Source organism: Sciurus carolinensis, chromosome 3 (assembly GCF_902686445.1).
Source record: "Sciurus carolinensis chromosome 3, mSciCar1.2, whole genome shotgun sequence".
NCBI classification, from domain to species: Eukaryota; Metazoa; Chordata; class Mammalia; order Rodentia; family Sciuridae; genus Sciurus; species Sciurus carolinensis.
This window is the reverse complement of record NC_062215.1, coordinates 56,827,326-56,847,999: the sequence shown is the minus strand read 5'-3', so window position 1 is coordinate 56,847,999 and position 20,674 is coordinate 56,827,326. Positions and strand designations below refer to the sequence as shown.

At 35.2% G+C, this 20,674-nt stretch overlaps 1 protein-coding gene across 1 annotated transcript in view; it reads right to left on the bottom strand.

Annotated features, from left to right (window-relative positions):
- The window catches only part of Ube2g1 (ubiquitin conjugating enzyme E2 G1), a 96,499-nt gene that overhangs the window by 3,186 nt on the left and 72,639 nt on the right, over nucleotides 1–20,674 (bottom strand). Inside the window, exons 3-5 of the mRNA XM_047545082.1 lie at nucleotides 15,806–15,903; nucleotides 8,147–8,325; nucleotides 5,525–5,647 (exon numbers count right to left, since the gene is read on the bottom strand). Coding sequence (XP_047401038.1) covers nucleotides 5,561–5,647; nucleotides 8,147–8,325; nucleotides 15,806–15,903 — 364 coding nt within the window. The 3' untranslated portion in view covers nucleotides 5,525–5,560. The remainder of the gene's footprint in view (nucleotides 1–5,524; nucleotides 5,648–8,146; nucleotides 8,326–15,805; nucleotides 15,904–20,674) is intronic.

The window sequence follows — 20,674 nt, the reverse complement described above, 5'->3', positions numbered from 1 at the left end:
TGAACTCAGGGACACAACCATTCAGTCACATCCCCAACCCTATTTTGTATTTTATTTAGAGACAGGGTCTCACTGAGTTGCTTAGTGCCTTGCTTTTGCTGAGGCTGGCTTTGAACTCTCGAACCTCCTGCCTCAGCCTCCCTAGCTGCTAGAATTACAGAAGTGCACTACAGCACCAAGCAAAAAACTTATTTTAAGCTCAATGTTGGGATTGTCCATTACAGTATCCACTAGTCATGTGACTTTAATTTTGAATTTAAATTAATTAATACTGAATAAAATTTAAAAGTCAGTTCTTCTATCATACTACACTGAGCATATGTCTAGTGCTCAACAGTCACATGTGGCTAGGACTGCCACACTGGACAATGTAGACAGAAAGTTGTATTTGGGTCTTTCCATACTCCTTGTATCTTTCAACTTCTATCTAGAATCACAAGAAGGATTAGTTAAGTGTCAAGTAATTTGCAAATTTAAAAATACTTGAGGATGTACAGAGAAACAAAACCGCCATACTTCTCAACTTGCCAAAGTTAATTCCTTAGGATCAGTTCAAAACTATTTCTCTATGGAAATGTGCACAAACCCCTCCATCCCAATGATAGTTCTAATTTTTATTAACTGCTGGTCTCATTACCTCAGTTAGATTGGAAGTCAAGAACACACCTAAATAAAAAACACTTCCACCTTATCAAGTGCTTAAGATGTGCCAAACAGTGGAATAAGTGCTTTAAAAACTCATCTCACAACAAATGGTACTGGGAAAATTGGAAATCCATATGTAACAAAATGAAAATAAACCTCTCTCTCTCACCCTGCACAAAAATCAACTCAAAGTGGATCAAAGACTTAGGCACTAGAACACAGACCCGTGACTACTAGAACAAAAAGTAAGCCCAAATCTTCATGTTGGCTTAGGATCTGATTTCCTTAACAAGACTCCTAGTGCCCAAGTAGTAAAACCAAGAATCAATTAATGGGATGAATTCAAACTAAAAAGCTTCTTTCCAGCAAAGGAAACAATCAATACCATGAAGAGAGAGCCTAAAGAATGGGAGAAAATCTTTACCACATGCACCTCAGATAAAGCACTAATCTCCAGGATATATAAAGAACTCAAAACACTTAACACCAAAAAACCCAAATAACCCAATAAATAAATGGGCTAAGGAACTGAACAGACACTTCACAGAAGAAGAAATATAATCAACCAACAAACATATAAAAAATGTTCATCAATTCTTACAATTAGAGAAATATAAATCAAAACTAAGATTTCATCTCACTTCAGTCAGAATGGCAATTATCAAGAATACAAGCAATAATAACTGTTAGCGAGGATGTTGGGGGAAAAGGTACACTCATATATTGCTGGTGGGGCTGCAGATTGGTGCAACCACTATGGAAAGCAGTATGGAGATTCCTCAGAAAACCTGGAATGGAACCACCATTTGACCCAGCTATCCTACTCCTTGGTTTATACCCAAAGAACTTAAAATCAGCATACTACAGTGATGCAGTCACATCAATGTTTACAGCAGCTCAGTTCACAATAGTTAAACTATGGAACCAACCTAGATGCCCTTCAACAGATGAATGGATAAAGAAAATGTGATACATATACACAATGGAATATCACTCAGCCTTAAAGAAGAGTGAAATTATGGCATTTGCAGGTAAATGGATGGAACTAGAGAATATCATGCTAAGTGAAATAAGTCAATCCCCCAAAACCAAAGTCTGAATGTTTACTCTGATAAGCAGATGCTGATCCATACTGGGTGTGGGTAAGGAAGAATGAAGAAATTTTGGATTATGCAGAGGGGAGAGGGGAGGAGTTGGGTGGTGGGGATGGGAAGGACAGTAGAAAGATGGACATTATTTCCCTATATATATGTATGATTACACTAGTGGTGTGACTCAGCACCATGTACAGCCAGACAAATGAGAAGTTGTGCTCCATTTGTGTACAATGTGTCAAAATGCATTCTACTGTCATGTATAACCAATTAGAACAAATTGGAAAATAAAACAAACACTCATCTCAGGTAATGCTTACAATCGTTATATGAAGGAGTTTCCTTCTCTTTACAGAGAAAAGTGAGACAAGGTCACACAGCTAATAAATGATAGTTTCCTACTCAAAGAGTTAGGAAAGGCTTGGTCTGGGAATATAGCTCAATTGGTAAAGTGCTTGCCTCACATGAACAAGCCCTGGGTTCAATTCCCAGTGCCCCCCACACACACACACACACACAAAGTTAGAAAAAAACTGGATTTGACTTGTAAGAGTGACATTTGGCAACTGGAGACTTTATTCTATTAAGGCATGTTTTGAATATAGAGGTGGGGTTACAGACAGAAGAGAAGAGAACATCTGTTCTCAGAAACCTCCACCTGTTGCAAAGCACAATTTGAAGAACTCAAACAGAAAATTTCCAGGAATTCAAGTGATATAATTTTAAACTCTTGACAGACAAGTCAAATGTCCTTAAGAGTAATGGCAAAATTTAATTCACACCTCACATGTTTAAAATGAGTCTTCTAAAGCCCAAGTGAATTTCTTATAATCACACAAAGTCAACCACACCAAAAGTTCTGCTGGGAAAGTAAAGAAGCTATGAGGCAATCTGTGACCCTGCATGTGCCTGTTTCCGTAATTTAGACTACCTCCCTAAGACAGACCCTAAGAGAATGGTTCTATTTCTTTCCAAAAGGATCACACCAATCAACATAAATGGCCCATACCAAACAATGAAATGCACCCAAATATGAATATATTTATTACCTTGACTAGAGTTGATTTCTAACATTTGCACATATATGCACACACACACATCATTTATTAGACAATACAAAAGCATATACTGAAACTCAAGAGGCAATGCTATGAAATAGGAATTATAATTTTTAGGTAATGTTACTGGAATGTTTTTTCCAAAGTCTATACCATACCCAAAAGTCCTTTCCAATAAATCTCCCAGGGAGAACTGTGTATAGAGTTTGTGCATTTGGTAGTCACTTCCCTCAGATATAAACAATGAGAAATTTCAGGGTCACACACCTATAATCCCAGCAACCTGGGAAGCTGAGAAAAAGAGGATCATTGCAAGGTCAATGTCAGCCTGGGCAACCTAGCAAGAGCCTGTCTCAAAATAAAAATTAAAAAGGGCTGGAGGTATAGTTCAGTGGTACAGTGTCCCTGGTTTCAGTTCCCCAGTCCCTAAATAAATAAAGGGAGGGCAGGAGGGAGCTTGGCATGTGTAAGGTCCTGGGTTCAATCCCTAGCACCACAAAAAACAATAAAATAACATTATTACAATAAAAATAAAGGGAAAAAAATAAAAGGGTAAATCCCCCTTTGTTTTATGTTTCCTCTCTCTCTAAAGGTAAGCACAACTGCAGATTTCACAATTTTATGTGCTTCTTCAAATCACTGTTATTTTTTAAACTTTTCTTCTACCATCTACCTGAAAAACCATATAGTGAGTGTTAGACATTAGTCAAGTCAAGGATTTGGGTGTGAAATGTTTTAATCCAGTTTGCAAATGATTTCACGCCTTGGCACAAACAAATCTAGTGATTAGGTTATGTGCTTGCTGAGGCATTTCTTTCCCAATTACTTCATTTTCATATATGAGAAGTAAGGCAAGTTCATAAAAGACTGAAGTGTAGACTGCAATGCTTGAGAAGGGAGATTTGTTTGGGGGTGAAAAGCAGGTGCAGCTGCTTCATGGAAGAAAATTTGAGGTGAACCTCACAACACATCACAAGTAGCAAACAAAGAAAATATTTCAGACCCACATGAACACCAGTTCACATTTGGTACTCAAATACTTTCAATAAAATTAATACATTAATTTCATTTAAGATTGTTCTATCAAGAACTGCCTCTTCCATACCCCTTGCAACAGTGGCAAGTCTTTTAATGAATGCATGAATACATATGGAGTACTTGCAACTTTTAAGAAAGAGTGTACTTTCTTATCAATGTGTCAACAGTGATGACCTGTGAGTCATGATTTCCAATTATTGTTTTCTTATTCTAACTTTAAGTGTTATTAGTTTTGTCATTAATAGCATATTATACTATTTCCTGATTAACCTATTCAAAGCATTGAGACGTTTTGACTTAACATTACTTTTGGCTTATACTTTTCACATACTAGGCAAGAGCTCTGCCACTAAGCAACAACCCTAGCTGGGCTTGTACCTTTTGAAATGAAGATTTTTAATCTTTTTTTTTGGCGGTGCTGGGGATCGAACCCAGGGTCCTGTGCTTGTAAGGCAAGCACTTTACCAACTGGGCTATCTCCCCAGCCCAAGATTTTTAATCTTGATAGAAGACTTTTAAGTCTTCTTTGGTTCAAATTTAAATCAATTTATACTACTAGTAAAGCAGATAATACATAACCCCTTACACAGTTTGCTTGTGCCACTTCGTTAGTATTATTTAATTAATTTTTAATGTTATCAAGGTAAATACAATAAAACTCTTAAATCAGTGGAGGTGGTGGTGCACATCAGGGGCTCAGAAGGCTGAGGCAGGAGGATTGCAAGTTCAAAGCCAGGCTCAGCAATTTAGTGAGACCCTGTGTCGAAATAAAAAATAAAAAGGGCTGGGGATGTGGTTCAGTGATCAAACGCCCCTAGGTTTAATCCTGGTATTGGGGGGAAATTTTTCCATAATTTATAAAGTACTACTTCAGAAGTAAAAACATGAATAAGCTTAAGCTTCAATATGTCTATGTTACTCCTCTTCACTTCCTTGTTGTCATCAAGCTCTTCCATAAATGGAAAACATATGAGTGAGAAGAACAAGCCCTGAGGGTTGATTTGTTCTTAAGAGGGTATAATACCCATAAAGAACCAATGCAGCTGTGAGTGGCAGCACATCCTGAGGTTAAGGCAAGAGGATTATAAGTTGGAGACCAGCCTCAGCAGCTCAGAGAGTGCCTCAACAATTCACTGAGACCCTGTTACCAAAAAAAGGGGGGGGGGGGGGGAGGACTGGGGATGTAGCTCAGTGGTAAAGTACCTCTGGATTCAATAGCCAGTACACACACACACACACACACAAAAAGTGTGTGTGTATATATATATATATATATATATATAAAAATAATTTTATTATTAGAATATAAATATATATATGTTATTAGAAATTTTACCATGAATGAAAAGAAACAGACTATCATACAACTATTTTAACACAGAACATCTACTTAAAAACAGCTAGCTAGGGGCTAGGGAGATAGCTCAGTCGGTAGAGTGCTTGCCTTGTAAGCACAAGGCCCTGGGTTTGATCCCCAGCACCCAAAAAAAAAACAGCTAGCTAGACTAAAGGGAAAAAACAAGCAGGTTAAACTACAGCCTTAAGAAATTCTGGATAACACTATTAAAAATAATAATAAAGTCAATGAGAACAAATAATTCAAATATGTAAATCATATGATTTTCAAAAATTGACACAGCATTTTCCAAAAGGCAAAAACAGTAGTATGATTTTTTTAAATGAACTTACCCTGAAAAAGTGAAATTACTAGCTGCTGAATAAGTGTCACTCAAAAGCAGTCTCTTGGCTTTTTCTTACACAGCGGGCAACTTTCCTTTTAAATTCTCCATTTCTGTCTTCCCTCCATTCTTTCTGTAGATACAAAAGTTTCATCAAATGATTTTATGCAAACTCTTCCTTATAATCTCAAATACACATTTTAACTTTGAATGTAATCCTTTAGTAGTTCAAACACTGTTAAGTTTGACAAGGCAGAAAAGCAGTCTCAAAGTATTTTTGTAAGGCACTCTGTTGGGATACAAATAGAAACAGCCTATGCTAATTACCTCCACAAGAAAAAAATCTATTTTAAAAAAGAAAAAGCCACAAAAAATAAGTTATAGCTTTATGTTACACATAAAGCTTTTGCTTTGTAGAAAGCAAGCTACAATTTATAAAAAAAAAAAAAAAAAAAAAAAAAAAAAAAGATATTCAAACTATCTGAAGAATTACGAACTTTTCTTACTGAAAATAACCAGAAAAGTCAACACAAAACTATCTCCTATCTTTAAGGAAAACAGGTGAGATGCATTACACTGAAATGATACTGAGTACTAGTAGGTGGAAAGTAGGGGTATAAACAGATGACTTATCATTCATGAACACACAATACCATCAACACAATTTCAATGAGAACACAGATGATTTCATCCAGCAAAAGGTAACAGGAAATGTGCTCAAAATTGTTCAGCCTGTGTTTCTTTTTCCTTGAATATCAATTTAGGGACAGCAAAGACTATAGAAATCTTCAATCCTTGCCTTTACAAAGGAAGAGATTCAAAAACCAATTTTTGCCCTCAAAGCAAGACATTGCAGCAATAAGAGAATCATTACATATACTGTGTGATCAACTATATTGTTGATATGTACAGCTATTACTATGGGACTATAGAAGAAGGGAAAAAATTTGACCAGAGGACAAGGAAAGTCAGTCATCATTAGATTTGAGAGAGATGTATTTTGGAGAATTAAAAATTTGGTTGGGGGCACCGGGGTTGTAGCTCAGTGGCTGAGTCCTTGCCTAGCATGCGTGAGGCACTGGGTTCACTCCTCAGCACCACATAAAAATAAACCGGAGGTATTGTGTCCATCTACAACTAAAAATAAATAAATAAATAAAAATTTGGTTAGGTATAATAATGGTGGCAGAGCATGGTATAATCCAAACAACTCAGCAGATTCACAAGGAAGATCACAAGTTGGAGGCTATCTAGACCCTGTTTCAAAAAAGAAAAAAAGGGGGAGGCATGTTGGGCTAGGGATGTAAGCTCAGTTGTACAGTGCCCCTGGATTCAATCCCCAGCACAAAAAAAAAAAAAAAAGGACACTATTTTAGATAAAAAGATAATGCAAGGGGATCGATATGGGTATAAACTAAAACATGTTCAAAAGAGGAAAAAACATTAAACAGGGAGAAAGTCTCAAAAAAATTAAAATTTCTTCCAAAACACAAGTCTTTAAATTCAAAGGGTATACACCAACTTATGGAGATAGAAAATTGAAGAGCTTATACAACTCTACGAAATTTCAGAAGACCAAGAATAAAAAACCTAAACGGAAAGGGGGAGGGTCACCTAATAACGGAAAATCAGCCTATAATTAACTTCCCATCAGCAATAATAAAAAATTAAAATTCTGTTTAAATTGTACTTTCTCCCTAGAACTCTATAAACAAAGTATCAATCAAGCATTAAGGAAGGATAAAAACACCTTGAATCATGAAAGGGCCCTAGATTTAATTTCCATTATACCCTAAAACATTATTCTGGGATGAAATCCGTAGGCAAAGGTGCATGGTGGGAAGGGGGTTGGAGGATCCAGGAAACAGATAATCTGATCCAGAAGAGCTATAAAGGAAAAGTTTAAGGGAGGTAGCCAGCATGAGAGTCAGGGTAAAACAATCAATCTAATCTGGATGGAGGAATCCAGAAGGGAGCTCTCTAATCCTAACCCTAACTGTAAATATGGACTTACTGCTGCCATTTTGTTCATTGTTCTCTGGTTGTTTTGTGATCCTTTCTTTCTCTTGCTGTCTTCTCTGTGATTAAGTGGTTTTCTTTATTGGTATACTTTGATTCCTTATTTTTTACCATTTTGTAGCTACTGTAAGATTTTGCTTGGTAGTTACCACAAAGTTAAGCATTTTATAACAGATTATTTTAAGTTGATAACAACTTTACTTTGATCACATAAAAAACTTTTAATCGACATTCTCACCCTATATTTAAATTTTTAATATCAAATTAGATATTTTTATTGTATATCCCTGAACAAATTATAACTATTATCATTTTACCACAATAATAATAAGTTGGAAAAAAACTATTGTATCTGTGACTAACTTTAACATTCTTAAAAATTGCTAAAGGTAATACATATGTTAATTAGTTCAAAATTGCTGTTTCATGATGTATACATACTTCAAAAGGACGTATTACACATAACAAGTTGAGTTTTATCAGAACAAAGAGTGAGAAGTTGAAGGCACAGTTCGGTAGTAGAGATCTTGCCTAGCACTCTGGATTCCACCCCAAAAGAGTAGGGGTAAGGAGTGGTGGAAAAGAAAGGACATGGAGCATGGGAAGACCTTACCGCAGCATCAACATTAGCAGGTGAGTCTCCATTAGGGTCTGCCAGCATAGAAATGACACTAATCATGATGGTTTCCACAGTGTGGATAGGGAGCCAGCGTTCCTCTGGCTTTTCATAACCATACTTATCCTCTCCGGGCTCATGAAGAATAGAAATGCAAACATCACCATTTTTATCAACTGCAAAATCAGAGAATAAAAGTCTTGTAATATATTACCGATTTGGTTAAACGTAAAGTAGCTATTACAAACATGATCCTGATCTGCATAACACCTGTATAAGATATTACTATTACACAGAAAATTTCCAAAATGGAATCTGCTAACTTTTTAAGAAAACTATAAATTTTTACAAACACATAGGATCCAACAAACCCAAGGAGTGTAAGTTACATTTTTTATTTGTGCAAAGCTTTTAAGATACTCAGCATATAGATGGTGTTTACCATTGAAATATAAATATAAAACTTTTATATGAAATATAAAAAATACATTTTAAATGAGTAAATAGCAACTACTAAATCTGTTCCACATTTTCAGAAAGCATATATGATCTAAATTGTGGAAAACTGTTTTTATGTAATTTTCTAGTCTTACACTTACTGATTTAAATTGGTGGTAGTCAAAGATTTAGAATTTTTCTAAGAAAATGCAACTAAAAATGTGATGTACTTTTAAAATCACATAAAAGCAAACATGTTTTGAGGGAAAGGAGTTCAAATGCACAAAAGGAATGTATTGCCCATGAAAATCTGTCAATATTATGACATTCATGAGGCCTCTTTTCTAAAAATCCATTTTAAAATTCAAGCACAAGTAATAATCACTTAAATCAGAATAAGAGAACATCTTTATTTCTAGGGGACATGTGTTGATATAACTATATCTTACTTTGAAATGGTTCAGTGAAAATTAAAATGTTAAGTAACAAAAAAAAGAAGTATTAATTCACAAATCCATTTATATATCACAAAAAGGTTACCTATCTATTGGCCAACATAACTTTTATGGTAAAATTTTCTCTTAAGAAGAAAGTGGGGGAAGCATACTTTTAGGGAGAGAGTTTAGAAAAGAAAGAAGTATAAATAAAATTTACTGCTGTAAATTAACCAAATTTCCAAATTCTATAAACAGCAAGTAGTATATTCTTATACATTTCATTCCTAACTTCTTTGTAGAACCTAAACTTGTGAACAGTTATAATTCTGAAGCTTATTTTTCCTCTCAGAACATCAGCAGGCAATGAGAATCTTAGGACCAGAATCAAAATGTGTATACATATACCAATATTACTGCTCTATTAATCTGACAAATACTTTTTGAATGCATTCTATGTGCCAGGACCACACCAGACCTGACAAGGAGGTACAACCTGAATCTTCAATGTTTTATATGTAAGCTTTTCAGTAATTAAGATTCCCTTCCCAACTGACCCCCAACTGCTAATAGAATCTATTAACTAAAGGAATCATTCGATCAAGAGGCAAAAATAACATCAAAACACTATAAAGGCCAGGCACAGTGGTGCCTGCCTATAATCCCAGCAGCTAGGGAGGCTGAGGCAGGAGGATTGAGAGTTCAAAGCCAGTCTCAGCAAAAGTGATGTGCTAAGCAACTCAGTGAGAACCTGTCTCTAAATTAAAATACAAAATAGGGCTGGGGATGTGACTCCATAGTCGAGTGTCCCTGAGTTCAATAATCCTTGGTACAAAAAAAACAAACGAACAAAAAAACTACAAAGTTCACAAAAATTTTGTAAAATATTATTTTACGATGTTTTCCTAACTTATTACAAAATAAGGATTTTTTTCCCGTCTTTTTTTTTACATGACATTAAATGTTTATACAGAATTAAATCATAAGGAATCAATTTAAGATCCATTTTCTGTCTTTAAAAATTATTAGTTCATCACTAATCTTTTATTTATTTATTTATTTTTGCAGTGCTGGGGATCGAATAACCTTTTATTTTTATTCATTTTATTTTTTTGGTACCGGGGGTTATATCCCTAGTCACCCCCCTTTTATTATTTTTTTATTTTGAGACAGAATCTCACTGAGTTACTCAGGGTTTTGCTCAGTTGCCGAGGATGGCTTGACCTTATGATCCTCTTGCCTCAGCCTCCCAAGTCACTAGGATTATAAGTGTGTGCCACCAGACCCAGCTAGAATCTTTTACATTTTTTACTTAACTTGTATCATGTCATTTTAAACAGTATGATTTTCTTTAGAATGAGAAAATTTTGAGGTTTAAGACCTATTGCCAAGCAATTTTTTTAAATTACATAATTTATACAGCCATCAACAATATGACATGACCATTATCATTGCCTCCTCATTCAGGATTAACATTTTTATAGAAATTTCATATAATGTATAGGAAACAGCTTTTTCAATTTTTTTTCCATGACAACTTTCCATACCAATTATATATATTTTTCCTCTTTTTTTTTTTGTTTGTTTGTTTGTTTGTTTGGTTGGTTGGTTTTTTTGGGCAGTGCTGGGGAGTGAACCCAGGGCCTTGTGCTTGTGAGGCAAGCACTCTACCAACTGAGCTATATCCCCAGCCCTGTATTTCCTCTTTTGAGAAATGTCTGTTCTTCTCCTTTAGCCAATTATGTAGTCAAGTATTTAGATTTATCTTGACAAAATGCTTCTTAATTTCCCCTGCATGATTTTTTTCCCTCTGATACTAGGGATTAAACCCAGGGCCTTGCACATGCTAGAGGGAAATGCTCTACCATTGATGTATATTCATTCTTAAAACTTTTTTATTTTTATTGTGAGACAGGGTTTCACAAAATTGCCAGGCTAGCCTCAAACTTGCAATCCTCCTGCCTCACCACCCTCAAGGACCTGGAATTACAAGCATGTACCACCATGCCTAGCTCCACTGTATAATTTTTAATTTTTGCTTCTCTTTCATTTTAATGTACTTTAGAGCTATCTTTATTTTCTGATAGAAGATCTACTTAAGAATTCTATATTCAGGGAGTTGTCATTTCTTTTTAGTCTCAATGTCTCTCTCTCCCTCTCCCCCCACTCCATCTCTTATCTCTGTCTTTCAATGTTTATTTCTGAAGCTAGAGAGTTCTTGTGCTTGACAGGCAAGTACTCTACAAACAGAGCTATATCGATAGCCCAGAGAGTTCTTGTTCCCAACATATACCAAATAAATGATCATGACTACTCTTTTTTTTTTTTTTTAATCACTTGTAGAGTTGAGCACAGTGGTACACTCCTGTAATCCCAACAAATTTGAGGTCAGCCTTGGCAATTTAGTGAAACTCCGCTTCAAAAAATAAAAAGTGCTGGGGATGTGGCTCAATGGTAGAGTGCCCCTAGGTTCCATTGCCACTACAATAAATAAATAATAACTTTCAAAAATTGCTTGTGACTTTCAATTCCATTTAGCTTCAATTTACTTTGCTATTTAGTTATGAAAATTATTTATCCATAAATAGCAAGCCATTGGTCTTCCATCAATAATTGAAAAGATTTTTCTTCCATCATAAACTAAAATTTCTCAACAATGCATTCTACTTATCTCCTTTCTTGAGAATATACATACAAAACTAAGAAAAACTGACACTGAAATGAATCTGACATAATTTTCCTATGTACATGTGAAACACCATCCCACCATCACGTACATTCATAGAACTATGATCTTAACTAGAATAAGATATATTCCATGCTGTGTAATTATATCAGAATGAATTCTGCTGTCATATATAATTTAAAAGAACCAACATGGGCTGGAGCTATGGCTCAGCAGTGGATTGCTTGCCCCACATGCATGAGGCACTGGGTTCAATTCTCAGCACCACATAAAAATAAATAAATGGAATAAAGGTATTGTGTCCATCTACAACTAAAAGTAATTTTTTTTAAAAGAACCAATATATTTAAATTTTTTTTAAAAAAATTAAAACACACAAAACCACGAAAAACTTGGCTTGCCCTCATTTTCTCTATCTACTCACTATTTTGGGTATTCTTTAATACCTTACTGGAAATTGGCTTCTGCAGCCTATCAGGACACTAGCACTGTTCTCACAAAATGGTCTGAATAACATATTCTCCTAGGAACGTCAATCTAAGAACCCTTCTGACCCAACACAAATGATACTTGTTGACAAAACCTTCCTGGACACATTTTTTCCCTTGGCTTCTTTGAAAATTCTTTCCTCCTGATTCTTCAACTGTACTTTCTCTCAGCTACTTCTGACTTTTCCCTCCCTTCCTTCTGCCCTAACCGATCCCCCCCCTCCTCTCTCTCTTTTTTTTTTGTACCCTGGACTGATGATCCCAAAGGGGCTTAAGTACTGAGCCACATCCACAGCCCCTTTTTATATTTTTTATTTAGAGAAAGGCTCTTACTAGGTTGCTTAGGGCCTTGCTAAGTTGCTAAGGCTGGCTTTGAATTCATGATCTTCCTGCATTAGCTTCCCGAGCCACTGGGATTACAAGTATGTGCCACTGCACCCGGACCTAGTTTTCCCCTTCTTTAACATGACTTTTGATGTTATCCTAATCTCTAACATTAATAACTGTTTCCCCAGGTAAATTAATTCATTTAGTACATCATACTGTTATCTGTCATCCCGAGGTAACTTCCAAGGACCTAGACTCACTACTGAACCCTAGTTTTATTTAATTATCTGAAGGTAGTTAATGTACCTCAAGGGAAAAAAAAAAAGTCCAAAGTTGAATGCATCTAAACCTCACAAAACTATTTTATACCCAATAATTTTTTAACAGCTTTACTGATATATAATTCATTTACCATAAAATTCACCTGTTCGAAACATACAATGTAATTGTTTCTACCTACTGAATTTATAGTTGTATAAACCACCACCATAATCAATTTTAGAATATTTTCATCATCCCATAATACACTCAATACCCAACTGATAATCATTCCTTATTTCCCTCCAACCACTCCTCCAGCCCTAGGCAACCACTTTGGCTCTATAGATTTGCCTATTCTAAGTATTACATATAAATGGAATCACAATGTTATTTTTTAAAACTGGCTTTGTTCACTTAACATCATGTTTCCAAGGTTTATCCATGTTGTAGCACATATCAGTACTTTCCTTGTTTTTACTTGCCAAATAACAATCTATTACACAGATATAATATTACATTTTGTTTTCCATTCATCAACTGACAGGCATTTGGGTTGTTACTACTTTGGGGTCAATACAAAGTATTGAACTATGAACACTCACGTATGAGATTTGAGAGACATATGTTTTTAATTTTCTTAGATATGTACCTAGGAGTAGAATTCCTGGATCATAATGGTAAGTTTGTTTAATGTTTTAAGGATCTGCCAACTATTTTCCAAACATCTGCACCATTTTACATTCTTCCCAGTATTATATGAGAGTAATGATTTCTCTACTTCATTATTAACACTTGTTATTACTATTTTTATTACAGTCATTCTAGTGGGTAAAAGTGATATCTCATTATGATTTTCATTCTATAATGTTTTCTTAAAGTACTAGTCAATCCTAAAAGCGTACAGCTTTATTACCACCTATGTCCAGTAGTCAAGAAGTGAAAGGAACTAAATCGTCCTTCCTGATACTATTCTTGGTTCAAGCTTTTACTATTTTTTTACTCTGGAACTCATATGTCTGGCTGGCTTCCTCTTCCACTCTTCTATTCATCTTATCTTTCTGGAAGGAAAATCTAATCACGTGAATCTATGATACAACTTTGAACTCGTCAATTTAACGACGACCCCCCCCCCACCCAGCCTGCAGAATAATGCTTGTCAGGCATATTCAACATTCCAAATTCCATTCAGGAACATATTCTCTAGAATCTTGACTCCTTTCTTCTTCATTACCAAAAAAAGGATGGATACCTACATCACAATCACCTCACAGCTTCAACATTCTGCTTAATGTGTACCTCTTCCCCATGGAGACCATGATATCATATAGGAAGGGATCACAGTTGACTACCAGTGCCTTGCAAGACATTCACATTCCTTGAGTATCGTGCTTGCCTGTTTTCCTCTTTTCCATTTCAGAATGACTTTTCACTCCTTCCTACAGCTAATTCTTTCTGTGGCTGCTATCCCTGCCCCATCACCTCCTCAGGTATCCTTTCTTCATTAATTATCCCTTCTCCAATAAAGTCTTGATTATTTCTTCTCTAAAGTCTCTCCCTACAAAATGAAAAGTCTCTTCAACCTTAAAAAAAAAAAAAAAAAAAATCCATCAAATTTCCTCCTAAACTTCTGATGCTATCCCTCTTGACAGAAGGGAATTTCATGATTTTTGCTTCCATATATGCTTTCATTTAATTTTTGCAGAGAAATTAAGATGAGATTTTGCCTAGAGTCGCATAACTAAATTGTAGTGAGGCAAAATTGAGAAACTTTGTTGCACCTTCTTTCAAAACCAGTTCAAGAAGATTGTCTATTATATATCAAGTAATTCAAGTGAAGGCAGAAGAAACTACCCAAAGTCCAGAAAAAGATCAAAGATATGTCAAAGCTCTAAGAACAACATCATCAAATCAAGTATCCAAGAATCAGGCAGGATATCATAAATGCCTTCTATCACTATTAAATGATTAGAGATATTACTTTTATGATCGCTGCTGTCTTAGATATAATAAAATGCAGTAGCTTCATTAATTGCCAGTAGTTTTCTATCTGACAGGTCCAGTCTCTCATCATACCCATTGATTTTTCAAGCCTTGATGCCCCATTTGCTTCTGATAAATCCTTATTTAATTTATTCATTCATTCAATCATGCCTCTCACTGACTTTTGCTTAATAATATTTTTTTTTTCATTGCTGGGGATTGTACCCAGGGCCTTGTGCTTGCAAGGCAAGCACTCTACCAACTGAGCTATTTCCCCAACCCACTTTTGCTTAATTTAATGTACCTATTTCTATTCCTTGCAAACAAGAGTGTTGAGGATGAGATGCAGAACACAAATTAGTATAGTAGCCTAAAGAGATAACTAGTCAAAAGAGAAAAGAAACCCTTGCAACTTCTATCACAAAAACCAAAGCCAAAAGTTCAGGGAGCCTATGTATAGAAGTAGCTTATATGACCTAACCTTTGGTCACAACAATGATTTTATAGGGCAGTCAATCTTTGGGCTGAATCATTGCTCCATGAACAGAAGTACTGGATGCTTTCCAAACTGTGGTATTTCTCTTGTCTAACGAATCACCTATGAAGCAGATGGGACAGTTTTTTTAACAGCTAAGAACACAGATAAAAGTTAAGAGTTGCCCATGTTCTAAAAGCTGAGATAAGAAGATATATATTAAAAACCCATGTTTGAAGATTGCTATGCTCTTTGCAATAGCAGGTCCTCAATTAGTGAAGCTCTATTCGTATTACTCAGAAATGCTGCCTCTAGTTTGGAACACTGAGTCTCATAAAGAGCAAAAAGCTAAGTAAATAAATAAAAAATAATATTTTCCATATGATCTGTTAGTCCTTCTCTTTGGAAAAAAATCTAGTACATGGCCATGTGCACAATGAATACAATGAACTTGAACTGGAAATTCCAAAGCAATTTCACTGAGAACTAAATCTCTGTTATTGACCTTGAAATCATTAGTCACTGGCCATCATATTTGAAAGTAAAAATAAAACTAGATAAACTTACCATTTGGGTGCCAGATTTCTGTAATGAATTTCATTTTAGGAGGCCGGAGGGGATAATCTTTTGGGAAAGTGAGATGAGCCTTAAAAACACCACCTTCACTGAAAAAAACAAAAACAAATTCTTGCCTATAAGTTCCTGCTTATAAGTATACAATCATTAAAACAAATATAAAACTAATACTCAAAAGTAAACCTGGTGAATAATCTGGATTCCCTACAGATAGTTACCTCAAATACCCAGTTTAATAAAGTACCATATCTATAACTTTATTGAAATCTCAAGAGAGCTAGCAAAAGAAAAAAGAAATAGTTTGGTAAAGAGGCATCCAGATCAGATCACATTACATCTATGCTACAAACTTTCCATCATTTCCTCAATGCACTTAAAACAAAATTCAGAAAGTTTAACATTGCTTATAGGGCTCAAGTTGCTGATTTATCTATGTTGATCTCAAACTATCACTCTTCTCTCTGTTCTAGCCAGTCTTCTTTCAGTTCCTCAAACACAGAAGTTCCTTGTCATCTCAAAGTTTATGTGCATTTGTTGTTCCTTGTCTGGGAACAGGTAATGCTATTTCCATTCATCCATCCATTTATTCATTTCATATCATTTAATAAATGTTTGTTCAGTACTTATGTGTCAAACATTGGGAGTAGAGGAGTGAACAGAATATAGTCTGAAGGAGTTTGTAGTCTACTGACTTTCCAGAGCAGTGCTCATGAAGAGGACTTTCTGCAACATTTAAGATGTTCTTTGCTGTCCAATATAGAGTCGCTAGCCACAGTGGTTATTGGTTATCATACTGGGCAGCCCAGTTACAGATCAATGCCATTTAATTGGAAACCATTCTTGAAGAAATGTCAATAAAATAATAAAATGATGTATATATATTACCAACTAAAACCCAAAAGGTCAAGTCAGCCTTAAAGGGCAAAAATGACCAAATTCCTGCCTTATGACCCAGATGTTAGATGTTTTCTCTGCTTGAAATACCCTTTTCCTTTAGTCTTCTAATCATCATTCTCTCAACTTAAAACTGTTGCCTAGAGAAAAGATTTTACCAATCTAAACTAGTCACTACAATGACTTAATTTACTGCAATAGCAATTTGCACATCTGATTCTCTTATTCAGTGTACACTCCATTAGGGCAGAGTCATACGATCATGGTTATTTCAGATCAATGAGAAATGGAATTCTTAGATCATAAAATGGTTTTCATTCATTGAACAAATAAATATTGATCTAGTTACACTAAGCATTGTTCCAAGTTAAACAAAAAAAACAGAACAAAACATTAGTAATCATTATAGAGTTTACCATGCTAGAGTTAGAAAAAAAAATCTAGCAAAAAAAAAAAAATCAGTAGAACGTATTATTTTAAAAAGCAAATATTTATAAAATAAACCCATTTTTTTTAAACAAAAATGGGGGCACATTTGTACACACACACACAAAAAGCCTAGGAATGTATCATCAGTATATAACAATGGTTACTCTACAGTGGGTATGATATGAAATTATTTTATTTTCTGATTCACACATTTCAATAGTGCTTGAATTTTTAAGTACAAGCAAGTATTAACTTTTTCTGTTCAAGAAAGCAAGATACAGGTAAGTTTTTTGTTTGTGGTACCCAGCATGAACCCAGGAGTGCTGTACCACTAAGCTACATCCCCGGTCCTTTTTGTTTTTAATTTTGAGACAGTGTCTGGCTAAGTTGCTGAGGCTGGCCTTACAGGTGTGCATCACTGCAATGGCACCAAGTTTTCTAAAGAGAAGTAGATCACTATTATCAAATATTTGTGAATACTTAGGAAAGAAAAACTAGGCTTGGAGTATAAAAAGTCAGTGACCTTGATAATACATTTTGATAAGAGCAATAGAAAAAGATCACAAAGGATTAAGAAAAGAATGTAATGATAAAGAACAAGCATGATGAATGGGACAAACTGTACAAGAATTTTAACAGTTTTAGAAGGAGGATAAGGAAAAAGTACAAATGAAGTACTTTAAAAGGTGGAAAACTTAATTTGTTTGCAAGAAGATAGCCTTTCTGTGTTGACAGAAAGACTACAATTATTAAAACAGAGTGAATATAGTACAGATATCCAGAAGTACGAAGGAAGAAGAATGACAAATTCTATGCCTGCCTTAGAGTCTTGCTCTTGGATAATTTATGAGGTTATCAACTGAAGAGAAAAAAATAGCTTGAAGGTTTGAGAGGAACAGCCTGAAACAATTGCCGTAAAATGTGCATTATACTAATGAAAGAGAAGTATTGTCTCAGCCTATGCTACCCTAACCTGCATAAGTAAGTGCCAAACTGGTCTTAGGACATATTAATTATACGGACTAGTTTTCCAAACAGGCTGCAAAAGTCACTTACTAAGTTCTTTTGTTAACAAAAATAGAACAGAAAACATGAAAGTTTATCACAAGTTTTTACTTATAAAATATATGTATTTATACTCACTAACCTATGTAAACATGTATCACTGGATCATGACACAAAATATTTCTGATTATCAATTGTGGTTGGAAAGTCACAAAAACAGAAAACAGCCAAGGAGGGGAAATATATACACATACACACACACACACACAAAGCCCATGCACTTTATTCCCCTGGTAAGGATATTCCTTGACAATATTAAGTTGGCTTTCCCAGATCACTTTAATTTTTATTGATTAGATGCATTCAGAATGCTTCATAATGGCCTAATGGAATCCTCATTATGAAAAACTGCCTCAGGCAAGGCATGGTAGCCCACACTTGCAATCCCAGCAAATAGGAGACTAAAACATGAGGATCCCAAGTTCAAGGCCAGCCTCAGCAATTTAGCAAGACCCTGTCATTAAAAAATAAAATAAAATAAAATAAAAAGAGCTGGGGTATACCTCAGTGAGAAAGTGAACCCAGGTTGAATAATACCCAAATTAGAACAAATAAAAACACTGCCTTAACGCCTCTAAATTATTTTCAACCTTTAAAATGTCAACCAAATTTATTTAATAAGACTGCCCTAAAGATTTAAATCACAGAATTTTCCCTTCCTCTAAAGCAGCTATGCTAGTTCTCAATTTTTCTCCTCTCTGTGGATCCCTCAACCTTCTATTTTATCTGGGGAAATTCTACCTGCATTCATTCATTAATTCAATTATTGCCTTGATTGGTAGTACCCAATCTGTGGATGCAAACTTCTACTCAATAGTCAAGTGAGCAGAGAGAAACCACATTAATATACTCATTTTTTCAAACCCACAAACATACAACTGTGGTAGCAAAATGAAAATATAACAGTGGTCCACTTTATGCTTTGACTATATAACCCTTGCTGCTCTGCCACTACAACTTATTTTTGAAACAGACTTGTTTCTTTCTCTTCCTCTCTGCTTGCTCCTCCCTAATCTCTCCCCTTCCCTAATCTCAGGGGAAACAGAATTACCTTTCTTCGCCATCTTAGGCAGAGTTATCAGTCCCTGAATACACACCACCATAGGACAGAAGTAATCCAGACTTTGGGGATGGTACCAGAGGATCTCAGAAATGACTATCTCCCAAATTAACAAGTGAATTACAACTGTAACAGAGAACCCATGGAATGCAGTTATAGAGTCACCTCTTTTAAAAAAGTCCCCTGTTCTTGCTGATAGGCAGAATCACAGTCTTTGGGGCAGGAGTCCCCTGTGTTTCTCCTTTGCTGGCAAAGCAATAAACCTTCTGTTTTGTTTTTCTCAAAACCATGTCCTCATTATTAGATTGTCATCAGGGACAAGGATGGAGCTTTCAGCAACAAAATGTTTTTAAAACTATCAATTAGCCCGGGGCAGTGGTGTAAAATCTGTAATCCCGACAACTCAGGAAGCAGAGGCAGGAGGATCATGAGTTCAAATCCAGCCTCAGCAATTTAGCAAGGCCCTGAGCAACTAGAGAGACCCTGTCTCTAACAAAATATTAAAAACGATTGGGGACATAGCTCAGTGGTTATGCATCCCTGGGTTCAATCCCTGGTATGCCCCTCCCACCACCTGCAAAAAAAAGTATCAATGAATTCAAAATACCTTTCCTTCTATTATATATATATTTTTTTCCATCACAGATTCTAATAATTACAAGCATGAGTCAAAAAGAGGTACAAACTATTCCACATTTTTTCAAAAGTTTGAGAAACATAGATCAAGTTCAAGTTTTTGCCACAAGGTCTTCTTACTGTTGTTATATTAAATTACCAAAATCCTACAAGGATTAGATTGTATCATTCTGTCATACTTTTTTTTTTTTTTTTTTTAACAACATGCTGGGGCTGGAGCTCAGTGGTGGAGTGCTTGCCTCGTATGTATGAGGCACTGAGTTCAATCCTCAGCACTACATAAAAATAAATGAACTGAATAAAGGTATTGTGTCTACCTACAACTAAAAATATTTTTTAAGAATTTAATACAAATATGCTATATGCTGCCTTCTGAAATTTTGCTCAATATTGTTCTTTCAATCTATGTCTCTATTCGTATCTGCCTTTTGTTCATTCATTTTACCTGTCACATTCCACAACTGCTCCACTATTCTGATATTTGACTGCTTCCTCTCCTGCTGCTTCTGCTACAAGCAGAATGCAACATTCTGAACTTTATTTTTTTTACCCTAGACATGAAAATGCCAGCTAAGGTCAAGTTCATATAATTGTTCAAAGTTTAACACAACTAATAAAAATGACAGAGTAAGGGAGTTACACTAGGGTAGTCTTCAAAGCCCATGCTTTTAAAATTACATGATAAATGACATGACATTGCCATTGATCACTCAATTTCTAAGCAATGCAGATACTAGATTCATTCTCTTAAGAATTTGATTACAGAATATGATTTG